Below are 21827 nucleotides of genomic sequence, written 5' to 3'. Positions count from 1 at the left end.
GAGCAAACGTCATGTTTTTGTGCTCATTTCAACATCAAAAGAGAATTTAATGTAAGCCTGTCATTGTTTAGAAAGCCATGACTGGATGGGCTGCTGGGGCCACCACATGAAGTCTCCTTGCTTCAAGACTCTTCAGGAGCACCAGAAGGTGAGTACCTGAGGCTCCTCTAAACCAGGCTTGATCAATTATTTTGTGACGTGTGTGTGTGTGTGTGTGTGTGTGTGTGTGTGTGTGTGTGTGTGTGTGTGTGTGTGTGTGTGTGTGTGTGTGTGTGTGTGTGTGTGTGTGTGTGTGTGTGTGTGTGCGTGTGTGTGTAAATCTGCTGTGTGCTTGGGTCCTATTTTTAGGAACACTAATACAAAACCTCACAGTCATGTCTGATTGAATGCTAAAAACATTATGACAGACCGCCTTAAAAAACAGAATGGAATTAAAAAAATTTTTTACTGAATGAGACATAAACATAAAGAATGTGGGATTTACAATACGAACTATGAATGATAAAACACTGAATATTGACAACATATGAACGTCACACCCCCTCTCGATCGAGATATTTTACAATCAAGCGAACAACACCGCGAAATATGAACGCAAAGGTTAAAAAATAAACCCACCTACGATCAGATATATCTGATATATGACTAAGCTTTAGAACTTTGTTGTAAAAATCGCGTCTGTCCCTGACACCCAGGCTGGCCGTTCTGGAAACACTCTGTGGAAACGCTCCCCACTCACACTGCTTGGTGCCTCGTCTGAGCTGCTGGGACTTAGATTACCATAGTAACTAGTATGCAAAAGCGCAGATCCCAACCATTGAAATACTTTGTATAGTTCAAGACTTGCGGTAATTTGAAAACATCACTGCCCATCATAATGGCAGCTACAGTTTCGATCTTAAAGATCTAAAAAAATTATTTGGGAATGTCCGGCCCCCGGGCCTTAATTTGCCCAGGTCTGCTCTAAAGACGTTTATTTGGTATTTACGGCGTGGCGCGGTTGGGAGAGTGGCCGTGCCAGCAACCTGAGGATTCCTGGTTCGATCCCCACCTTCTACCGACTTCGTCACGTCCGTTGTGTCCTTGAGCAAGACACTTCACCCTTGCTCCTGATGGGTTGTGGTTAGGGCCTTGCATGGCAGCTCCCGCCATCAGTGTGTGAATGTGTATGTGTGTGAATGTGGAAATTGTGTCAAAGCGCTTTGAATACCTTGAAGGTAGAAAAGCGCTATACAAGTATAACCCATTTACTTTCGTCTCCCTCTGTCCCAAGTTGAACCACTTCCCCGGAACCTTCCAGATTGGCAGGAAGGACCGGCTGTGGAAGAACTTGTCCAAGATGCAGGTCCGCTTTGGCAGGCAGGAGTTCAACTTCTTCCCTCGCACCTTTGTCCTCCCTCAGGACATTCTGCTGCTCCGCAAGGCCTGGAAGGATGGTTCCAGACAGAAATGGATCATCAAACCTGTAACGCTTATTATAATGTATACAGAGTCTCATAACCCACACTTTTTTTTTTTAACAGTATTTCTCATTTACGTCTAAACAGCCCGCCTCAGCGAGAGGAATCGGAATCCAAGTCATTCACAAATGGAGCCAGATGCCACGAAAGAAATCGCTTTTGGTCCAGAAGTAAGTAGGCCACAAGGAGTCTTAATTAGGGATGTGCTCAGACTACCTGTATTTTTTTGGGACCGGTACCTAATTAGGTCAGTCCATGAGGATCGTGAATATTCTGCACTGATGATACTCCTATCGGTATTTTTTTACCCAGCTGACCGACGTAATTATGACACGCTGTCACATTCAGTTCAGCTGCCGCTGCTTCACATTGACATCAGCTTTGAATAATGACAAATAGGGAAGCAACACCACACACTAGTTCGCAACACAATATTTATTCTTCAAAAGTTCCTCTAAGTCACGCACGCGTTTTATCAACCGCCCTCTAAACAAACCATTAATCCACAGACCAATGATAATCCACTCAAGTGAAAAATTTAGGTAATGTAATAATCCATAAAGTTGCTTTGAAGCAAAATAGCATCCGCTGTGACTGACAGGTCTCTGGTTGTCGTCTGACGTCACTCCATTGCACCACGTTTGTGTGTCAATTAACACATTTTGCTTAAATGTGTTCAGTTCCTTCTGTCTCTTGACTACAAACTGGACGATCGAGCGTTATGCTTGCTCACTGAGTCTTTTTTATTTATATAATACACACATACATCGGTAGCTGTCAACACTCAGCATGGCGTCTGGTCCGTCACTGAAATACGTCCGTGTGCAACTTAAACACAAACGACAAGTCCTATTGTTAGAAAATGCACACCCACATAACATGCTAATTGATTGTATTGATTTCTATGATACACTTGATAAGATGTATCATGTGGAACACTTTTTCTGCAGGCGAGCTACTTTTCAATTGAACAAGTCGAGGGGATCTACCACATTCATATATATGATTTATATTTATGTATTTATTTATTTATGAAAGAGAGGTTTTTGTTAACAAGTTAAAGGTGTTTACTGATAATACAAGCATGTTTAACACATATGGAGTCCTTTCTTTCATGAAGACAGGAATATAAGTTGGTGATTATGATGACTTGCATTGTTTGGAATCAGACAGTAGTGCTGATAACGTCCACATTTTCAAGTGGAGGAGAAAAAAAGTCCTCCTTTCTGTCCAATACCACATGAAAGTGGTTGTTTTTTGGCATCTTGTTTGTCCAGCTTCCATACTCCTTTTTATACACTTTACAAGAAATACATTGGTGGCAAACTCCGTAGCTTGCTGGCTTGTGCACGCCAGCTTTCTGAGACTCTTATTTTGTTAGCGCAGGCAGGATGAAGCAGCGCTTTTATTGTGAAGACAGGACCTGTGCAGTCGGTCTTTAGAGGTTTGACGGCAGGTACGGCGCGAGAGTCTTTTCAAATAAAAAGTGTTTCTCGCCTTCCTGTCGGTCATTTTTTCTTAATACTGAGCTCGCAGCAGCCAGCGTCATCTCAGAAGATCCTCGGGGGGTGCCGTGAGTGTCAATCAAGTGACGTCTTAGTGAAGATTGATGATCGCAAATTTTTAGGTCTATTTTTTTCATGCCTGGCTGGCGATCGACTGACACACCCTCCGCGATCGACCGGTAGCTCGGGATCGACCGGTAGCTCGCGATCGACGTAATGGGCACCCCTGATGTAAAAGGTCTGTTCCCTGCACATGTGTGCCATACATAATTATTATTTCCAGCTGAATGTAATTGTAATGAATTGAAACAGAGTGATGGATCTGTGTGGTCTTTACAAGATGATGACATAACTGCATTTCATTTTGCACTGCACTCATAGTTGACTTGATAAAAGACTTTCATGCTCTGAGATGTTACGGTACATCATGTTGGAGGTATTCAACCTCTTGTGGTAATAGAATGCATTTTTTCACATCTTCATTTTCACAAATTTCATATAGTACCAATATCGACAATTGGCAACAAGAGAAGTATCCAACATTTCTCTTTTTTAAAAATAAATCTGTACATCAGATATGATCATCCACAATAGGATTTGCCCAAGTGGGTGGACAGGACGGATAAAAAAAAATTACAAAAAAAGATTTAAATCAATTTTTGATTTTTTAAAATTAATTAAGAACTGTTACAAATAAGAATTGTGGTTGAAAAAAAAAGTTTTTGACACCCCTAATAGAGGGGTACATTATCATCTCGTGTGGCAATGCTGGTGTGGGTCCTGCTCTGGAAGAATCTAGAAACATTTCCATTCCATCTTAAAAGAACCACAATTATTGGATGTGCCAGTGCCTGTTAATTGTGCCTGTTAATTGTGCCATAACAATAATTTGGCACAGCTGTGATAGTCATAAGCTTGCCATACGCACAAATCGCTGTTATGGCATTAATTTTCCACGTAAGTACTCACTTGTGAACCGCATCATATCATTTGCCGGCATTGTGCTCACGAGTCCGACTCAGACCTTTCAGCATTGGTCAGATATTGTTTATTTCAGGTATCTGCACAAGCCCTACCTCATCAGCGGCAACAAGTTTGACCTGCGCATCTACGTCTACGTGACCTGCTACGACCCGCTCCGAATCTACATCTTCTCAGACGGACTGGTCCGATTCGCCAGCTGCAAGTCAGTGCGGAAATATTTGACGATTTACCAAAAGGACGATCACAAAAAGGCTTTATGGAGTTAAACTGTTCCTCTCTCGGCAGGTATTCATCCTCTATGAAGACGCTGAGCAACAAGTTCATGCACTTGACCAACTACAGCGTCAACAAGAAGAACTCCGACTATCAGGCCAACAGCGACGACAAAGCCTGCCAGGGACACAAATGGTAACAAACACATTAGTTCAGATAGTAGGGCTGGACAGGTAATCGAATTTTAAATTTGATTTCGATTATGACTTCTCTTGATTATGAAAATACAAAACCCAAAACCAGTGAAGTTGTCACATTGTGTAAATCGTAAATAAAAACAGAATACATTGATTTGCAAATCCTTTCAAACTTATATTCAATTGAATACACTGCAAGACAAGCTATTTAATGTTCGAACTGGTAAACTACATTTTTTGCAAATATTAGCTCATTTGGTATTTGATGCCTGCAACATGTTTCAAAAAAAGCTGGCCCAATTGGCAAAAAAGACTGAGATAGTTGAGGAATGCTCATCAAACACTTATTTGGAACATCCCACAGGTGAACAGGCTAATTGGGAACAGGTGTGGCCATGATTGGGTATAAAAGCAGCTTCCATGAAATGCTCAGTCATTCACAAACACGGATGGGGCGAGAGTCACCACTTTGTGAACAAATGCGTGAGCAAACTGTCCAACAGTTTAAGAACAAAATTTCTCAACCAACTATTGCAAGGAATTTAGGGATTTCACTATCTATGGTCCGTAATATCAAAAGGTTCAGAGAATCTGGAGAAATCACTGCACATAAGCGATGATATTATGGACCTTCGATCTCTCAGGTGGTACTGCATCAAAAAGCGACATCAGTGTGTAAAGGATATCACCACATGGGCTCAGGAACACTTCAGAAAACCACTGTCAGTAACTACAGTTGGTCGCTACATCTGTATGTGCAAGTTAAAACTCTACTATGCAAAGCCAAAGCCATTTATCAACAACACAATGATTATTTGCAAAAAAAAAAAGTTTCTCAGTTCTAACATTAGATATCTTGTCTTTGCAGTGTATTCACTGGTTTTGGGTTTTGTATAATAAAAACAGTTTCGGAGCTTGTGACGATGAAACAGATGAAGAGCGAATGAGTAAAAAAAGAGCATGTCTGCGAGAAGTTTGGGATCTCATTATAGTTGCTATTTTTTATTTGACACATCGCATGTATGCCTAATCAATAATCACTAAACTCGGCGAAAAAAAGTAAGTCATAATTTTTCCGCGTTCATAACAGCTGACGGAGTCACATAGTTGGCCAATAAAACGGAATCCGCTGATAAACGCGACATAATATCAGCGAAATTGACATTAATGAGAGTGAAATGTTGTCATTGTGCGGAGAAGGAACATTTGTTTGGGAAAATGATGTTTCCACTGGAGCTCATTTGTCCCCGACACATTTAACCGCCCCGTCCTAATCTAAACAGTCAATGTCGAGACGGCCACTTGAAACGGCGACTAAACTACGGAGCTAAAGCTAACGAGAAGAATCCATACGCCCATCTGCTTGTGTTGTTGTGAATGACATCATCGGTGTAAGATTTATGTACAGTGGTCGCAACGTCTTTTTAACAGCCTCAAGTAAGTCGCCTCATTACTTGTCAAGCTGAGAACAATTGCACACTTCCCCCGGCCCCTTCACAATAACATAAGGTCTGACTGCGATAACAAAATAAAGGTTTCAATAAAGCACCTTACACAACCATTAATGTACTTAAAGCACTTATTGATACATTTACAAAATGATTTGACCTAAAATACTGGTCAAAATCTTCCAAAGATGTATTGCAACAATAAATGTGAGGATTTTTGAACGTTGTTTTCAATTGTATTTTACACAAAAAGCTCACACTATGGTGGTAAAATAAGTGTAAAAAGTAAATAACTGAATTAAAAAAAGTTAAAGCTGAATTGTATTATTTTTATATTGCTGTTATTTAAATTAATTGCTATTATTATTATATTACTTTTTTATTTTTTACTAATTTATATCCAGGTTTTTTTTTAAAACTATATTTATAGTTAAGTTTTGGCGTTACAATAAATACTCATGTCTTAAAATTAACGGATAATCTTGTAATTAATTGTGATTACAATATTAATCAAAAATAATTGTCCAGCCCTAGCAGATAGACTGTGATTGTCTTGTTGTTTTTGCCTTTTCTGGAAATTACTTTCTTCGGGGTTCCGCGGGTCATTAAAAAGCATTGAAGTCATTAAATGGATTTTGCACAAATTAAGGCCTTAAATGGCATTAAAAGCATTAAATACAATGTCTAGAGCAGACCTGGGCATTGTACGGCCCGCGGGCCGCATCCGGCTCTTTGCGCATCCCTGTCCGGCCCGCGTGAGGCCAATCATAAATTACAAAATACATTTCAAAAAGTATCTATGTCGAGTGTGCAATACAACGGTGCTGCTTTTGTTTTGAAAAGTGTTATTTGTATTACTTCCGTGTGGACGTATGCGCGTGTGCGATTGTGAGTGAATTGAACGGCGCAATTACAAATTACAAAATAAAGTTTAAAAAACATCTATGTCGTGCGCGCAATACAACTGTGCTGCTTTTATTTTGAAATGTGTTATTTATGCCGTATGTCCGGGGGGAACCTGTGAGTGAAGGTGCATAGAGACAAGTGATGAGACGCTAAAAAAAGAAAAGTTGATGAGGAATGGCGTGTTTCCAACAAGACATGGACTGCTAAGTATTTCTTTACATAAATTAATGGTAAAGCCGTGTGCTTAATGTGTGGTACACAGGTTGCTGTGTTTAAATATCATTTTAATCGCCACTACACGAGGAAACACGAGGGAAAATACCGGAATGTGTCTGATGAAGCGCGCGCAAGGGAGGCTGATGCGTTGATGGTAAAACTGCAAACCCAACAAGGACTTTGTGCCATATTTCACACCCCCAGAGATGCAGCCGTCAGGACAAGTTTCGTAATTTCTCACAAAAGCGCCAGAAAAAGTAAGGCGTTTTCTGACGGAGAGTTTATTAAGGAGTGCTTATTGGACTTTGTTGCGCTGATAATGCCCGGAGACATGGACTGTTTTTCGCTAACTTTGGATGAGAGCTCTGATGCAGTCAATTAAAGAGACAACCACAGGTAATGACTTGTTCACAGAGGTAAATGGGTGTTGGGACAAGCTGGCAGGTGTGACAATCCAATCCACTTTATTTATATAGCACATTTAAACAACAAAATGTTTCCAAAGTGCTGCACAACAATATTAAAAACAATATTCAAATATTATCCTTAGCTCCACCAATGACTGAATAAAAAGAAAAAACAATTACATATAAAACCAATATAAAAAATAATATAAAATAAATATGATTAAAAACTATTTTTAACAACAGGTGGTTGTCCAAATCTGATGGGGAAAAATGTTGGATAATGCAGGATAAAGTGACCATCAAAAGCAATCTGCTTTTGTATAAAGTTAAGTTAGGTTAAATTAAATTATTATTATTATTATCATCATTATTATTTATCTTACGGTATATCAAAAATAATATTGAGCAAAATTTAATTGAAATATTGTCGTGTGGCCCTCCAGCAGTGCTCGGGTTGCTTATGCGGCCCCCGGTGAAAATTAATTGCCCACCCCTGGTCTAGAGGCATTGAAAGAATTCATACAATTATAGGCCTTTGGCCGAGCCAATTAGTGAATTACTGGAACGATAAACGAAAATGAACTTGATAAATTGCTACGTCTGTGTGTCTCTTTTTTTTGTCTCTGGCTTCAATCAATCACTCAATCAATCAATCAAGTTTATTCACAATACCATATTACAAATTACAACAGTAGTGAATATCCATTTAAAGATAGTGGTAAGTGAAAGGGTCCCCCAGATAAGCTAGAAGAAGCTTTTGGCAGGGGGTACAGGGGTCAGTATATGCATGGAATGCTGAGACATGGTGGCAAGCACACAAACACGATATGACAAACACAAAATAGGAGCACAAAAGCAAGCATACACGTACATACATACATTCAACCAAGCACAACCCAACAGTAGTCTACCCTGAAGCCACATGTGACAATGCTAATCCTCTAAAGGAGCACTAGCCATTCACATGAGGCATTAGAGATAGGTGGTTAATAGGTATGATTTCAGTTTATTTTTGCAAAATAGATGCAAGAGGTCTCACTCTCTGCATCGCTCTCATGTTTATTTGCCAGTACAATTAAATGAGCAGAGTGAAGCCTCTTGTCAGTCATCCACAATCTTTGTTTTGGTACAAGCAGAAGGGACCGCTAGCTATCACACACAGAATACACGGACATCCCCTCGCTAGTGAAAAGCACTGCTAAGTAACGAAAGTTAGGAGGAAAAAAAGATGAAGCTAAACGTCCGTGTGTGGGAATATTTAGTCTTTAAACTGAGTGAGCTACACAAGCCCGTCAGCACGGACGAACGAGCAAGTTTGCCGTGACAAAAAAGACAACAAAACAAACCACCAGACACAGTTTTTCCAACTGAGGGAAAGAAACTGCACAATTTTTAGCTAACAGAGAGTCTCTTATTTTTATGTTTGTTTTACCCATTTTGGATGGTTAAGGGTTTGACCTTCCATTTATCATGGTAAAAAAATAGAACAGTAACGATAAATGTTTATTGCGTTTGAAAGGGTTACTTGCATGACCAAACGTTTTAAGTATTCACGTGTGTGCTTGTGTACATATTATATTAATATGATGGATATATAATTAATATATTTGGAGATTAAAAGTATGTGAATGTTTAAAAACCTTAAAGTTTTGTAATCAATCAGAAATATCAAGCAGCTAAAATGCACCAATATGGATACATGTGGAGGGAGTGTTTTACATGTGTTCCATCATGCTTTGTAATAGATTTAAATTAGTGTAATTTAGAATTTTTTTTTTATTATTAAAAAAAAATCATAACATCCACAATGTTCAGTGAGCAAGTTGTTATGTGTGACCATGTGTGTTGACCTTTGTTAGTTGCTTTATTTTTTCACCATGACTAGGGAAGCTTGTTTGGGTTGTGTCATAAAAGTGAATGCTGTGCTGGTATCTCAAAGAACTTTCAAGGGTCATTGATCGTATTTACTCACATTGTCCACAAGACGGCTGCAAATATGTAGCATTCAGAGACTGTCTGGTGTTTAACAATAATTTGAAAGCACCCTACGATGATGTCTCGCGGGCCAAATTGAAGACACTGGCGAGCCGTAGTTTGGACACCACTAAGCTTTTGACCATATATAACGATCTGCAGTAGGACATGAGCATAACATTTGTTTTAAGTTGCATGAAAAAGCATTAAATTAGATTTGCTGATACCTGGAGAAACCCTGTTCTGATTGGTGTATGTGTGGACTTACTGCATGCATGTTTTAGGACTTTGAAGGCTTTGTGGCAGTATCTCGGCTCCAGGGGAGTCAACACCACCTTAATTTGGGAGAAGATTAAAGACATCGTCATCAAAACCATCATTGCGTAAGAGAGTTGTGCTTTCGGGAGATGCTTTCGGTGCCGTAGTTTACCGTCTCATGTGTGTCGTCAGGTCAGAACCGTACGTGAACTCCCTGCTCAAGATGCACGTGCGGGCACCTTACAGCTGCCACGAGCTGTTCGGCTTCGATGTTATGCTGGACGAGAACCTCAAACCCTGGATCCTGGAGGTCAACATTTCACCCAGGTGAGACGCCGCGTGCATGTTGTCATGTAAATACCCCTCCCGGTCGGTTAATTTTTTTTGTTTTAGCCTCCATTCCAACACAGCGCTGGATGTCGCCGTAAAGGGCCAAATGGTCCGAGACCTCCTGAACCTGGCGGGTTTTCGAGTTCCTCAACAAGACGTCTCCAGTGGCAGCACGTCCAGCATCAACAGCAGGTAGGAGGAGGGTGTGTGGTTCACTTGGGGAAATGAACATGCATGTTGCTGATTGTGTGTTACTGCACGTGTAGTCTGTGTGGTGGTAGCAGAGAGACCACCCATCCGGAGGTCTCGGTTGATGAGAAGGTCAAACGAGCTTTTTACCTCAAAAAGCGCTTTGCTGACCAGGTACACAAACACTCAATGACTGAAAGGTTGAGGGATTGCTATTAATTGTAATTCACCAACATCACCACTTGGCGTAGCGACTACACTAACAATATATTATGCAACTACTCGGTTATGCTCACTATTGGTAATACTTCAGGCCTTCCTGGCGACGGTGTTGGACGTCATGACCCCCTCCGACGTACGCGTGCTCGCAGAGTCCGAAGATGAGTTGAGCCGCTGCGGGGAGTTTGAGCGCATTTTCCCCTCGCCCTCGGCGTCTCGCTACCTGCGCTTCTTCGAGTGTCCGCGCTACCTCAACATGGTGCTGGACCAGTGGGAGCGGAAGTACTGGAAGAACAGGAGTAAAGGTTTGTCATTTTATGCGTTTCACTTGATATTCATTCCAGTCATGTTAACTAATAGTCTAAAGCAGGGGTGCCCACACTTTTTCTGCAGGCGAGCTACTTTTCAATTGACGAAGTCAAGGGGATCTACCTCACTAATATATATAATTTATATTTATTTATTTATGAAAGAGATGTTTTTGTTAACAAGTTAAAGCTGTTTAATGACAACACAAGCATGTTTAACACATATAGATTCCTTTCTTTCATGAAGACAAGAATATAAGTTGGTGTATTACCTGATTCTGATGACTTGCATTGATTGGAATCAGACAGTAGTGCTGATATCGTCCACATTTTCAAGTGGAGGAGAAAAAAAGTCCTCCTTTCTGTTCAATACCACATGAAAGTGGTTGTTTTTTGGCATCTTATTTGTCCAGTTTCCATACTCCTTTTTATACACTTTACAAGAAATACATTGGCGGCTTGCTAGCTTGTGCATGGCAGTTTTCTGAGACTGAGGCTGAAGCAGGGCTTTTATGGTGAAGACAGGAACTGTGCAGTCTGTCTTTAGATTTTTGGCGGCAGGTATGGCGTGAGAGTCTGTTGAAATAAAAAGTGTTTCTCGCCTTCCTGTCGGTAATTTTTTCTTAATAATGATCTGACAGCAGCCAGCATCATCTCACAAGACCCTCGGGTGCCGTGAATGTCAATCAAGTGACGAAAGTGACGTCTTGGTGAAAATTGATGATCGTTAATTTTTATGACTATTTTTTTAATATTTGGCTGGCAATGGACTGACACACCCTCCACGATCGACCGGTAGCTCGCCATCGACATAATGGGCACCCCTGGTTTAAAGGCTGTAAATAACTTGTCTTGTCTTGATAAATATCAGATATCCAAATCAAATAAAACTTTATTTATATAGCACTTTTCATTCACGGACAAGTAGCAACACAAAGTGCTTCACACAAAAAAAGAAAGAAGAGAAGGAAACACAAACAGTGCATCTGGAACATATTCACAGCACTTCACTTTTTCACATTTTGTTATATTACAGCCTTATTCCAAAATGGAATACATTCATTTTTTTCTTCAAAATTCAACACACAATACCCCATAATGACAATGTAAAAAGTTTTTTTTTTAAATTTGCAGATTTATTAAAAATCACAAATCTAATGTATTCACAGCCTTTATTCAATACTTTGTCGATTCACCTTTGGCAGCAACTACAGCCTCAAGACTTTTTGAATACAATGCCACAAGCTTGGCACACCTATCTTTGGGCAGTTTCGCCCAGTCCTTTTCGCCCATTCCTCTTTGCAGCACCTCTCAGGTTGGATGGGTGTCCTCTAGGATGTCTCTGTACATTGCTGCATTCATCTTTCCCTCTACCCCGACTAGTCTCCCAGTTCTTGCCGCTGAAAACCACCCCCACAGCATGATTCTGCCATCACCATGCTTCCCTGTAGGGATGGTATTGGCCTGGTGATGAGCGGTGCCTGGTTTCCTCCATACATGACGCCTGGCATTCACACCGAAGATTTCAATCTTTGTCTCATCAGACCAGAGCATTTTGTTTCTCACAGTCTTTCAGGTGCATTTTGGCAACGTTTTTAGTAAGAAATGGACACTCTACCATACTGGTGGATTGCTGCAGAGATGGTTGTCCTTCTAGAAGGTTATTCTCTCTCCACAGAGGAATGCTGTAGCTCTTGACAGAGTGACAATCAGGTTCTTGGTCACCTCCCTGACTAGAGTAAGATGAATGCAGCAATGTACGGAGACATCCTGGATGAAAACACTTCCCATCCAACCTGATGGAGCTTGAGAGGTGCTGCATAGAGGAAAGAAAGTGCCCAAAGATAGGTGTGCCAAGCTTGTGGCATTGTATTGCTGCCAAAGGTGCATCAAAGGCTGTGAACACTTATGTACATGTCAATTTTTTAAATAAATGTGCAAATTAAAAAAAAAAAATTATCACCTTGTCAATGTGGGGTATTGTCTGTAAAATTTTGAGGACAAGAATAGATGTATTCCATTTTAGAATAAGGAATAATAGCAAAATGTGGAAAAAGTGAAGAGCTGTGAATACTTTCCGGATGCACTGTTCATACAAACGCGCGCACACAGCGCTATTGACAATACCAAAACAAAACATGGCATGGCACTGAAGATTGAGGAAAAAAGCCACCTCTGAGGTGTCCACACTGGAGAATAACTAAAATTAAAGCCATCTAAAAAATAGTATGAAACTTATTATAAAATATATGTAAAAATCAATCAAAGTGTATTTATATAGCCCTTAATCACAAGTGTCTCAAAGGGCTGCACAAACCACAACGACATCCTCGGCTCAGATCCCACATTAGGGCAAGAAAAAACTCAACCCAATGGGATACAATGAGAAACCTTGGAGTGGACCGCAGATCCATCCATCCATCCATCTTCCTCCGCTTATCTGAGGTCGGGTCGCGGGGGCAGCAGCCTAAGCAGGGAAGCCCAGACTTCCCTCTCCCCAGCCACTTCGTCCAGCTCTTCCCGGGGGATCCCGAGGCGTTCCCAGGCCAACCGGGAGACATAGTCTTCCCAACGTGTCCTGGGTCTTCCCCGTGGCCTCTTACCGGTCGGACGTGCCCTAAACACCTCCCTAGGGAGGCGTTCGGGTGGCATCCTGACCAGATGCCCGAACCACCTCATCTGGCTCCTCTCGCAGATGTGGAATAATAATATATTATTACGTTACTAAAAACACAAGTCGTAATAATAGCAATAAATAAAATAGAAAATAAAATGTAAATGTAAATGTAAAAATGTAAATGGTTGTACTTGTATAGCGCTTTTCTACCCCTTTTTAAGGAGCCCAAAGCGCTTTGACAGTATTTCCACATTCACCCATTCACACACACATTCACACACTGATGGCAATTGTGACAATAACACAATAAAAATAAAATAAAACAAGTTTAATCAGTAGGAAATATTGGTCATATTTCAGCATCTTAAACAAATATCAGATGCATCTGATATTTGCATCTAAAATCTTTGATATAAGTTCTGATACAAGCAGTCCTGCAGTGCTTTTATTTGTGCAAAGCTGGACAGCCAGTTGACATCTAAATGTCCTCCATTAAGCACACAAGGTTGGTCTCTTTTTCTATCTTAGTCAAGTCATTTACAAAACGTAAACATGGTAGGGTATAGGTTACTAGCAGATAGCAGCTACGCAACAGCTTAGCACACAAGTTAGTCATACAAACAGTATTGCGGCCTAAAATACCTGTAGCACATTTGTCAATATAAGCAAGTATCAAATAATTATAGTTACATATTACTTACACATACAAAGTCTCCAAGGCAGAAATGTATTAGAAAGTATCCAATAACAAACGTGTCCGCATCATTCAACTTAATGGGTCTTGAGCTTAACTTAATGTACTATTGTGACCACTAGGCGTTCCCAAAAATAGTTACCACTCCACTTCAGTTTAAAGCAGTTCTTCCCAAATAGTGGGGCAGGCCAATTGACTTGATTTGTGTTTTTGTTTTGTAGGTTAAAGTGTTTTATATATTGTGCTCTTGAGTTAATGGTGCTGATCACTTTGAATGTATTATTATTTGAGTGACTGCGTGGGTTCCCTCCAGGTACTTCGGCTTCCTCCCACCTCCAAAGACATGCACCTGGGTATAGGTTGATTGGCAACACTAAATTGTCCATAGTGTGTGAATGTGAGTGTGAATGTTGTCTGTCTGTGTTGGTCCTGTGATGAGGTGGCGACTTGTCCAGGGTGCTCTTGGCAATCTCTCGATGAGCTTCAAGCACACCTGTGAAGTGAAAACCATTTCAGGTGACTTACCTCTTGAAGCTCATCGAGAAAATGCCAAGAGTGTGCAAAGCAGTTCAGAGAAAAGGGTGGCTATTTTGAAGAAACTAGAATATAAAACATGTTTTCAGTTATTTCACCTTTAAGTACATAACTTCACGTGTTCATTCATAGTTTTGATGCCTTCAGTGACAATCTATAATGTAAATCCATCCATCCATCCACCCCCGGGTGCTGGAGCCTATCTCAGCTGCATTCGGGTGGAAGGCGGGGTACGCCCTGGACAAGTCGCCACCTCATCGCAGGGCCAACAGAGATAGACAACATTCACACTCACATTCACACACTACGGCCAATTTAGTGTTGCCAATCAACCTATCCCCAGGTGCATGTCTTTGGAAGTGGGAGAAAGCCGGAGTACCCGGAGGGAACCCTCGCAGTCACGGGGAGAACATGAAAACTCCACACAGAAAGATCCCGAGCCCAGGATCGAACCCAGGACCTTTGTGCCACCGTGCTGCTACAATGTAAATAGTCATGAAAATAAAGAAAGCCCATTGAATGAGAATGTGTGTCCAAACTTTTGGCCTGTACTGCAGTTCAAGGTTATGGTTGCCCTAAAGTGACCAAGCGGCTTTCCTGGTCGTCTGCAGTCATAAAACAGAAGTTATAGATGTCAAAAGCAGCACATGCAGAGGTAAAGAAGTTGTTTTATGTGCAGGTGTCAATCTGCTCAGGACTTTGTGCCAGAAAAGAGTTCATCTGGGTACCAGTGATCCTGCTCATTTGGTAAAAAAAACAAAAACAACACAAGCATCTTTATTGCTTTTAGTCTGAATTATTTAACCTGATCGTGAATATGTCCAACTAGTGGTCCAAGTGTAGCAACATGTCCAAGTTTGACCACCACAGAGAAGAACCCGTCAACCCACCCAGACCCAGGTGTGAATTTAGAGCTCATTTATCATCAGATGCAAACGCTGCAATGGAAATGTAACGTCTTGTCGTCCTTCCAGGGTGGTGGTCATCCATCAGCACCAGACGGATCAAGCCGACACGGACAACGGTTCGGACGAGGACGCCTCTGTTCCCAGCCCGCCCGCCTCACAGTCAAGTCCCGGGTCTAGTGGCAGCAGCAGTGCCTGCGCCAGTCCTCAGCCCAGCCTGTGAGGCCGCTGTACCCACCACATACACACACCAAGCTAAGGGTTTTAGCCCATTCCCTACCCGAAGGAGCAAGCAAGATCTCACAATTGGAACTGGTCCTCTGGAGCTACAGATCGATGGCAGCTAAATATTTCATAATCCTTTACAAAACATAGAAATTTGGATTCTTATGGGGAAAACTAATTCATTGAACGAGCCAAAATGTGAGTCAGTTATACACTGAAAACTACTGCATTGTGTTACTGTAATGGTTTCATGTGTACGAGAAATACTTTTTGGTGGCAGTGATGCAGATTTGCTATGCTGCTTCCACAAAACACAGAGCCCCCTTCTGTAGAACATCAACACTGCCACAACATGGCTTTCTGGAGTTTTCAAACACATGTGCTTGAAAGGCCTTAAAACTATTGTAAAACCTCAGAGACAGGACTTACTGTGTCCAAGGTATGTTGAGGCCACGCCCAGCTGTCGACAGTGTAGATTTCTTAGTATCTGACACACTGTGATGCAAAGAACGTGTCACCGTGCTTAGTGCAACCATATCAAATCAAATCTACGGTGGAATGGATCGACTGCAAGTCATGATTCTAACCTTTTCTGTGTTTAAATAAGAGAAATTGTTTACATTTGAAGTGATTTCCTGACCATGTTCAAGAAGGCTAGCAACAGACCTGAACTTAATAATCAAGTTGCTTTCAGCCTCTTAAACTACGACCTCTGGAAACGCTGTTCAATTCTGTCGTCAGGAGTTCTTAGGAAGTTTGTTGAAAGCTGCTAAAGGTTTCCAATGGACAACCTCATGGACTTGTTCAGAACCCAGGATGTTCAAAAGGCATTCTTGTTTCTGGATGCTGCTCTTATAGTCCTTGACCAGAACCAGCTACAGATCGAGCACTGCACCTTTTGACCTGTTTCTGGTCCTCTGAAAAGCTTCATAAGGAGCACCCTTAGACTTGGCAAGTCTTACCACGCTTGGGTACATGTGACACAAAACCTGGGTATTTTGTTGTGTGTGGACACTACTGAAGTGTTCTACTGCTCACTTTTGGAGTCTTAGGCCACCACTAGTTTTAGTAAAACTTAATAGTAGTTTATTTTCATAGGATTATGCAAAAAGTACAGACCCCATTTTCAAGAGGTGGCATTAATCTAGAATCCTAAGGACAGACAATCTGTGTACCAGAAATCAATCTGTCAAACAGATGGACACAAAAATGATGGCCCATGTTTTATTCATTGTTTTCAATGTAGTGCTAATTAATCCTTGACAGAGTTCTACCAAGTTACATCCTAGATCTTTTATGGCCATCAGGTGAGAGTTCAACCTTGGCGGAGGTCTACCAAAATACATTCTAGATCTAAGTATGTGGTCATAGCGTGACCGATCAGCCTTGGCGGTGGTCTACCAAGGGACTTCCTAGATCTATATGGTCATTTGGTGACAGTTCAGCCTTGGCAAAGGTCTGCCAAGTGACATTCTAGATCTATATGGTCATTTGGTGACAGTTCAGCCTTGGTGAAGGTCTGCCAAGTGGCATTCTAGATCTATATGGTCATTTGGTGACAGTTCAGCCTTGGTGAAGGTCTGCCAAGTGACGTTCTAGATCTATATGGTCATTTGGTGACAGTTCAGCCTTGGTGAAGGTCTGCCAAGTGACATTCTAGATCTATATGGTCATTTGGTGACAGTTCAGCCTTGGTGAAGGTCTGCCAAGTGGCATTCTAGATCTATATGGTCATTTGGTGACAGTTCAGCCTTGGTGAAGGTCTGCCAAGTGACGTTCTAGATCTATATGGTCATTTGGTGACAGTTCAGCCTTGACGGAAATCTACCAAGAGATATTCTAGTGCTATTAGGTCATTTGTTGATAATTCAGCCTTGACGGAGGTCCACCAAGTGACACTCTAGTTCTATATGGTAGTTTGGTGACAGTTCAGCCTTGGTGGTGGTCTACCAAGACACATTCTAGATCTAAGTATGTGGTCATAACGTGACCGATCAGCCTTGGCAGAGGTCTACCAAGGGACTTCCTAGATCTATATGGTCATTTGGTGACAGTTCAGCCTTGGTGGTGGTCTACCAAGACACATTCTAGATCTAAGTATGTGGTCATAACGTGACCGATCAGCCTTGGCAGAGGTCTACCAAGGGACTTCCTAGATCTATATGGTCATTTGGTGACAGTTCAGCCTTGGCAAAGGTCTGCCAAGTGACATTCTAGATCTATATGGTCATTTGGTGACAGTTCAGCCTTGGTGAAGGTCTGCCAAGTGGCATTCTAGATCTATATGGTCATTTGGTGACAGTTCAGCCTTTGTGAAGGTCTGCCAAGTGACATTCTAGATCTATATGGTCATTTGGTGACAGTTCACCCTTGGTGAAGGTCTGCCAAGTGACGTTCTAGATCTATATGGTCATTTGGTGACAGTTCAGCCTTGACGGAAATCTACCAAGAGATATTCTAGTGCTATTACCGTAGGTCATTTACTGACAGTTCAGCCTTGACGGAGGTCCACCAAGTTACACTCTAGATCTATATGGTAGTTTGGTGACAGTTCAGCCTGGGTGGTGGTCTACCAAGACACATTGTAGAGCTACAGTATATGGTAATTTGGTGACAGCTTTGGCAGAGATCTTTCAATGAGTATTCTAGATCTATATAGTCATTTGGTGACAGTTCAATCTCGGCAAAGGTCTGCTAAGTGATATTCTAGATCTACATGGTCATTTGGTAACAGTTTAGCCTTGACGAAGGTCTACCAATGAACATCCTAGATATACAGGAGATAGTCCATTGGTGACTGTTCAGCCTTGATGAGGTTTACCGAGTGACATCTTAAAACTATATGGTCATTTGATAACGGTTCAGCCTTGAAGGAGGTCTACCAAGAGACATTCTAGTTATATAATGTAATTTGGTGACCATTCAGCCTTGACAGAGGTCTACCAATAGATATCCTAGAACTGTAAGGTTAATTGGTGACCGGTCACCCCTGACAGATGTCTACCAATAGACATCTTTGATCTGTAAGGTCATTTGCTGACCGTTCAGCCTTGACAGAGGTCTACCAAGGGTCAGCCTACATCTACAAGGTCATTTGGCGACCGTTCAGCCTTGATAGAGGTCTACCAATAGACATCCTACATCCGTATAGTCATTTGGCGACCGTTCAGCCTTGATAGAGGTCTACCAATAGACATCCTACATCCGTATAGTCATTTGGTGACCGTTCGGTCTTGACAGAGGTCTGCCAAGATACATCCTAGCTCTATAAGGTCATTTGGTGACTGTTCAGCCTTGATGAAGGTCTACCAATAGACATCCTAGATCTATATGGTCATTTGGTGATCGTTCAGCCTTGATTGAGGTCTACCAAGAGTCATCCTACATCTATATGTTCATGAGGTGACAGTTCAGCCTTGGTAGAGGTCTACTTAGCGATATATGTAGCATTAATAAAAATAAAGAATCTAATGGTGGCCTGAGACCTTTTAGCGTAGTACCATGTGTTGCATACTTGCGTACTGCTAACGTAGCATGGCCGTGTCCATCAATGTGCCTTGATTGGATTAGTAGAACTATTAAATCTACCTCTCCTTTTTAAACTTGATTCAAGAATCATAAAGCACCCATCCAGATTATTTATCAACCGTTTGAAAGTTGGCTTCCTGCGAAACTCACAATGTTGTCAACACTCAATTTCAAGAGTTACATTATGTTGATGTTCGGGGATGAAAACAAGTGTGAATTGTTCCTAACATAACTGAAGTGTAAACACATTGTATTTTATTTTATTTTTTACTAATGAGGTAAATGAGCTTGAAAATGTTGCTCAGGATAACACTTTGGAAATAAAAGTTACTCTCCCAACTCCTCAATGTTGACTTATAATGAATGATTGTGATGTTCCACAAGAAGAGGGACTGGCGTGCAGAGTGGTCAACAGGATGTGGTTGTAAACTATTCATATCTGAGTGGCAGGCCATGTATTAATAGTAATATGCAATAAAGCAGCTGTGACTCGCCTTCTGTTTACTGTACACACTGTTTACCTCTTGCTTGCTCACATGTTGTAATGTACAGGTGCATTATAAGGTAAGGTGCATCATGTTCAAAACCCAAAACCAGTGAATTTGGCATGTTGTGTAAATCGTAAATAAAAACACAATACAATGATTTGCAAATCCTTTTCAACTTATATTCAATTGAATAGACTGCAAAGACAAGATATTTAATGTTCGAACTGAGATACGTAATTTTTTGTTGTTGCAAATAATCATTAACTTAGAATTTAACGGCAGCAACACATTGCAAAAAAGTTGGCACAGGGGCATTTTTACCACTGCGTTACATGGCCTTTCCTTTTAACAACACTCCGTAAACGTTTGGGAACTGAGACCAATTTTTGAAGGTTTTCAGGTGGAATTCTTAACCATTCTTGCTTGATGTACAGCTTAAGTTGTTCAACAGTCCGGGGTCTCCGTTGTGGTATTTGACACTTCATAATGCGCCACACATTTTCATTGGGAGACAGGTCTGGACTACAGGCAGGCCAGTCTAGTACCTGCACTCTTTTACTATGAAGCCACGCTGTTGCAACACGTGCAGAATGTGGCTTGGCATTGTCTTGCTGAAATAAGCAGGGGCGACCATGAAAAAGACCTTGCTTGGATGGCAACATATGTTGCTCCAAAACCTGTATATACGTTTCAGTATTAATGGTGCCTTCACAGATGTGTAAGTTAACCATGCCTTGGGCACTAATACACCCCCATACCACAGATGCTGGCTTTTGAACGTTGCGCCTATAACAGTCCGGATGGTTCTTTTCCTCTTTGGTCCGGAGGACACGACGTCCACTGTTTCCAAAAACAATTTGAAATGTGGACTCGTCAGACCACAGAACACTTTTCAACTTTGCATCAGTCCATCTTAGATGAGCTTGGGCCTAGCAAAGCGTTTCTGGGTGTTGTTGATAAATGGCTTTGGCTTTGCATAGTAGAGTTTTAACTTGCACTTACAGATGTAGCGAACAACTGTAGTTACTGGCAGTGGTTTTCTGAAGTGTTCCTGATCCCATGTGGTGATATCCTTTACACACTGATGTCGCTTTTTGATGCAGTACAGCCTGAGGGATCGAAGGTCACAGGCTTAGCTGCTTACGTGCAGTGATTTCTCCAGATTCTCTGAACCTTTTGATGATACTACAGACCGTAGATGGTAAAAATCCCTAAATTCCTTGCAATAGCTCGTTGAGAAATGTTCTTAAACTGTTCGACAATTTGCTCACGCATTTGTTCACAAAGTGGTGACCCTCGCCCCATCCTTGTTTGTGAATGACTGGAATCTACTTTTACATGCAATCATGGCACCCACCTGTTCCCAATTAGCCTGCTCATCTGTGGGATGTTCCAAATAAGTGTTTGATGAGCATTCCACAACTTTCTCCGTCTTTTTTGCCACTTGTGCCAGCTTTTTTGAAACGTTGCAGGCATCAAACTCCAAATGAGCTAATATTTGCAAAAAATAAAGTTTACCAGTTCGAACGTTAAACATCTTGTCTTTGCAGTCTATTCAATTGAATATAAGTTGAAAAGGATTTGCAAATCATTGTATTCTGTTTTTATTTACCATTTACACAACGTGCTAACATCACTGGTTTTGGGTTTTGTATATCTAACCTACTTACAGTTTCACAAAATACACCTTGTCAAATGACATGAAAGCATGTGTTAATCACAAATATTACTTTTAAGGCTTAGGTAAGGCTGATTACGAAAATAAATACAAAGAGTTAACTAAAAAATAAATTACATAAAACTACGCAGTGCTAATATAAATACATTCAAATGTATTAATAAATATTAATAGCATATACATGTTTCCTTATTAAACTTTCAATAAACAAAATTGAAGTGCAAATGAAAATACATCTTCACCACTTGAGTTATAATTTTTGCGCTTAAGGCACTTCTCTCCTTTTTCTCCAGGCTTCTTCTGTTTGATATTATCATTGCTGCCTCAAGTGGTGGAAATGTGTATTACAAGTGAGTATCTGTGATAAAAAATGCTATCTTAAATGTGAGGGCTGTACTGTAAATATTTGATGGATATTTGTCCCGTTTGTACTTAAAGTTGCTGAAAGAAATCCTTCATTGCAGTCCAATCCCTGCCAACGTCTTTCTGAAGGTGTCGGTGAGCTTCTGTTTTGGAAGCCATTATATGGTGTAAGTGGTCCTAA

At 41.0% G+C, this 21827-nt stretch overlaps 2 protein-coding genes across 4 annotated transcripts in view; both read left to right on the top strand.

Moving 5' to 3' along the window:
• The window catches only part of ttll4 (tubulin tyrosine ligase-like family, member 4), a 40450-nt gene extending 20839 nt beyond the window's left edge, over positions 1 to 19611 (top strand). For all 3 annotated transcript variants that reach the window (XM_062061510.1, XM_062061511.1, XM_062061512.1), the window contains 13 exons: positions 72 to 148; positions 1274 to 1465; positions 1548 to 1630; positions 4023 to 4151; positions 4235 to 4357; positions 9595 to 9693; positions 9761 to 9895; positions 9962 to 10090; positions 10165 to 10261; positions 10401 to 10611; positions 15139 to 15206; positions 15289 to 15359; positions 15434 to 19611. In XM_062061510.1, the coding sequence (XP_061917494.1) occupies positions 72 to 148; positions 1274 to 1465; positions 1548 to 1630; positions 4023 to 4151; positions 4235 to 4357; positions 9595 to 9693; positions 9761 to 9895; positions 9962 to 10090; positions 10165 to 10261; positions 10401 to 10611; positions 15139 to 15206; positions 15289 to 15359; positions 15434 to 15587 (1568 nt within the window). In that variant the 3' untranslated portion in view covers positions 15588 to 19611. The remainder of the gene's footprint in view (positions 1 to 71; positions 149 to 1273; positions 1466 to 1547; positions 1631 to 4022; positions 4152 to 4234; positions 4358 to 9594; positions 9694 to 9760; positions 9896 to 9961; positions 10091 to 10164; positions 10262 to 10400; positions 10612 to 15138; positions 15207 to 15288; positions 15360 to 15433) is intronic.
• A 2151-nt stretch (positions 19612 to 21762) lies between these two features.
• Positions 21763 to 21827, top strand: part of prkag3b (protein kinase, AMP-activated, gamma 3b non-catalytic subunit) — a 42471-nt gene continuing 42406 nt past the window's right edge. The window contains exon 1 of the mRNA XM_062059704.1: positions 21763 to 21813. The gene's annotated coding sequence lies outside the window, so the exon portion shown is untranslated. The remainder of the gene's footprint in view (positions 21814 to 21827) is intronic.

This window comes from Entelurus aequoreus, linkage group LG10 (assembly GCF_033978785.1).
Source record: "Entelurus aequoreus isolate RoL-2023_Sb linkage group LG10, RoL_Eaeq_v1.1, whole genome shotgun sequence".
Taxonomy (NCBI): Eukaryota; Metazoa; Chordata; class Actinopteri; order Syngnathiformes; family Syngnathidae; genus Entelurus; species Entelurus aequoreus.
Note: the sequence above shows the minus strand (reverse complement) of the source record. Positions and strands in the feature narration are given on the sequence as shown.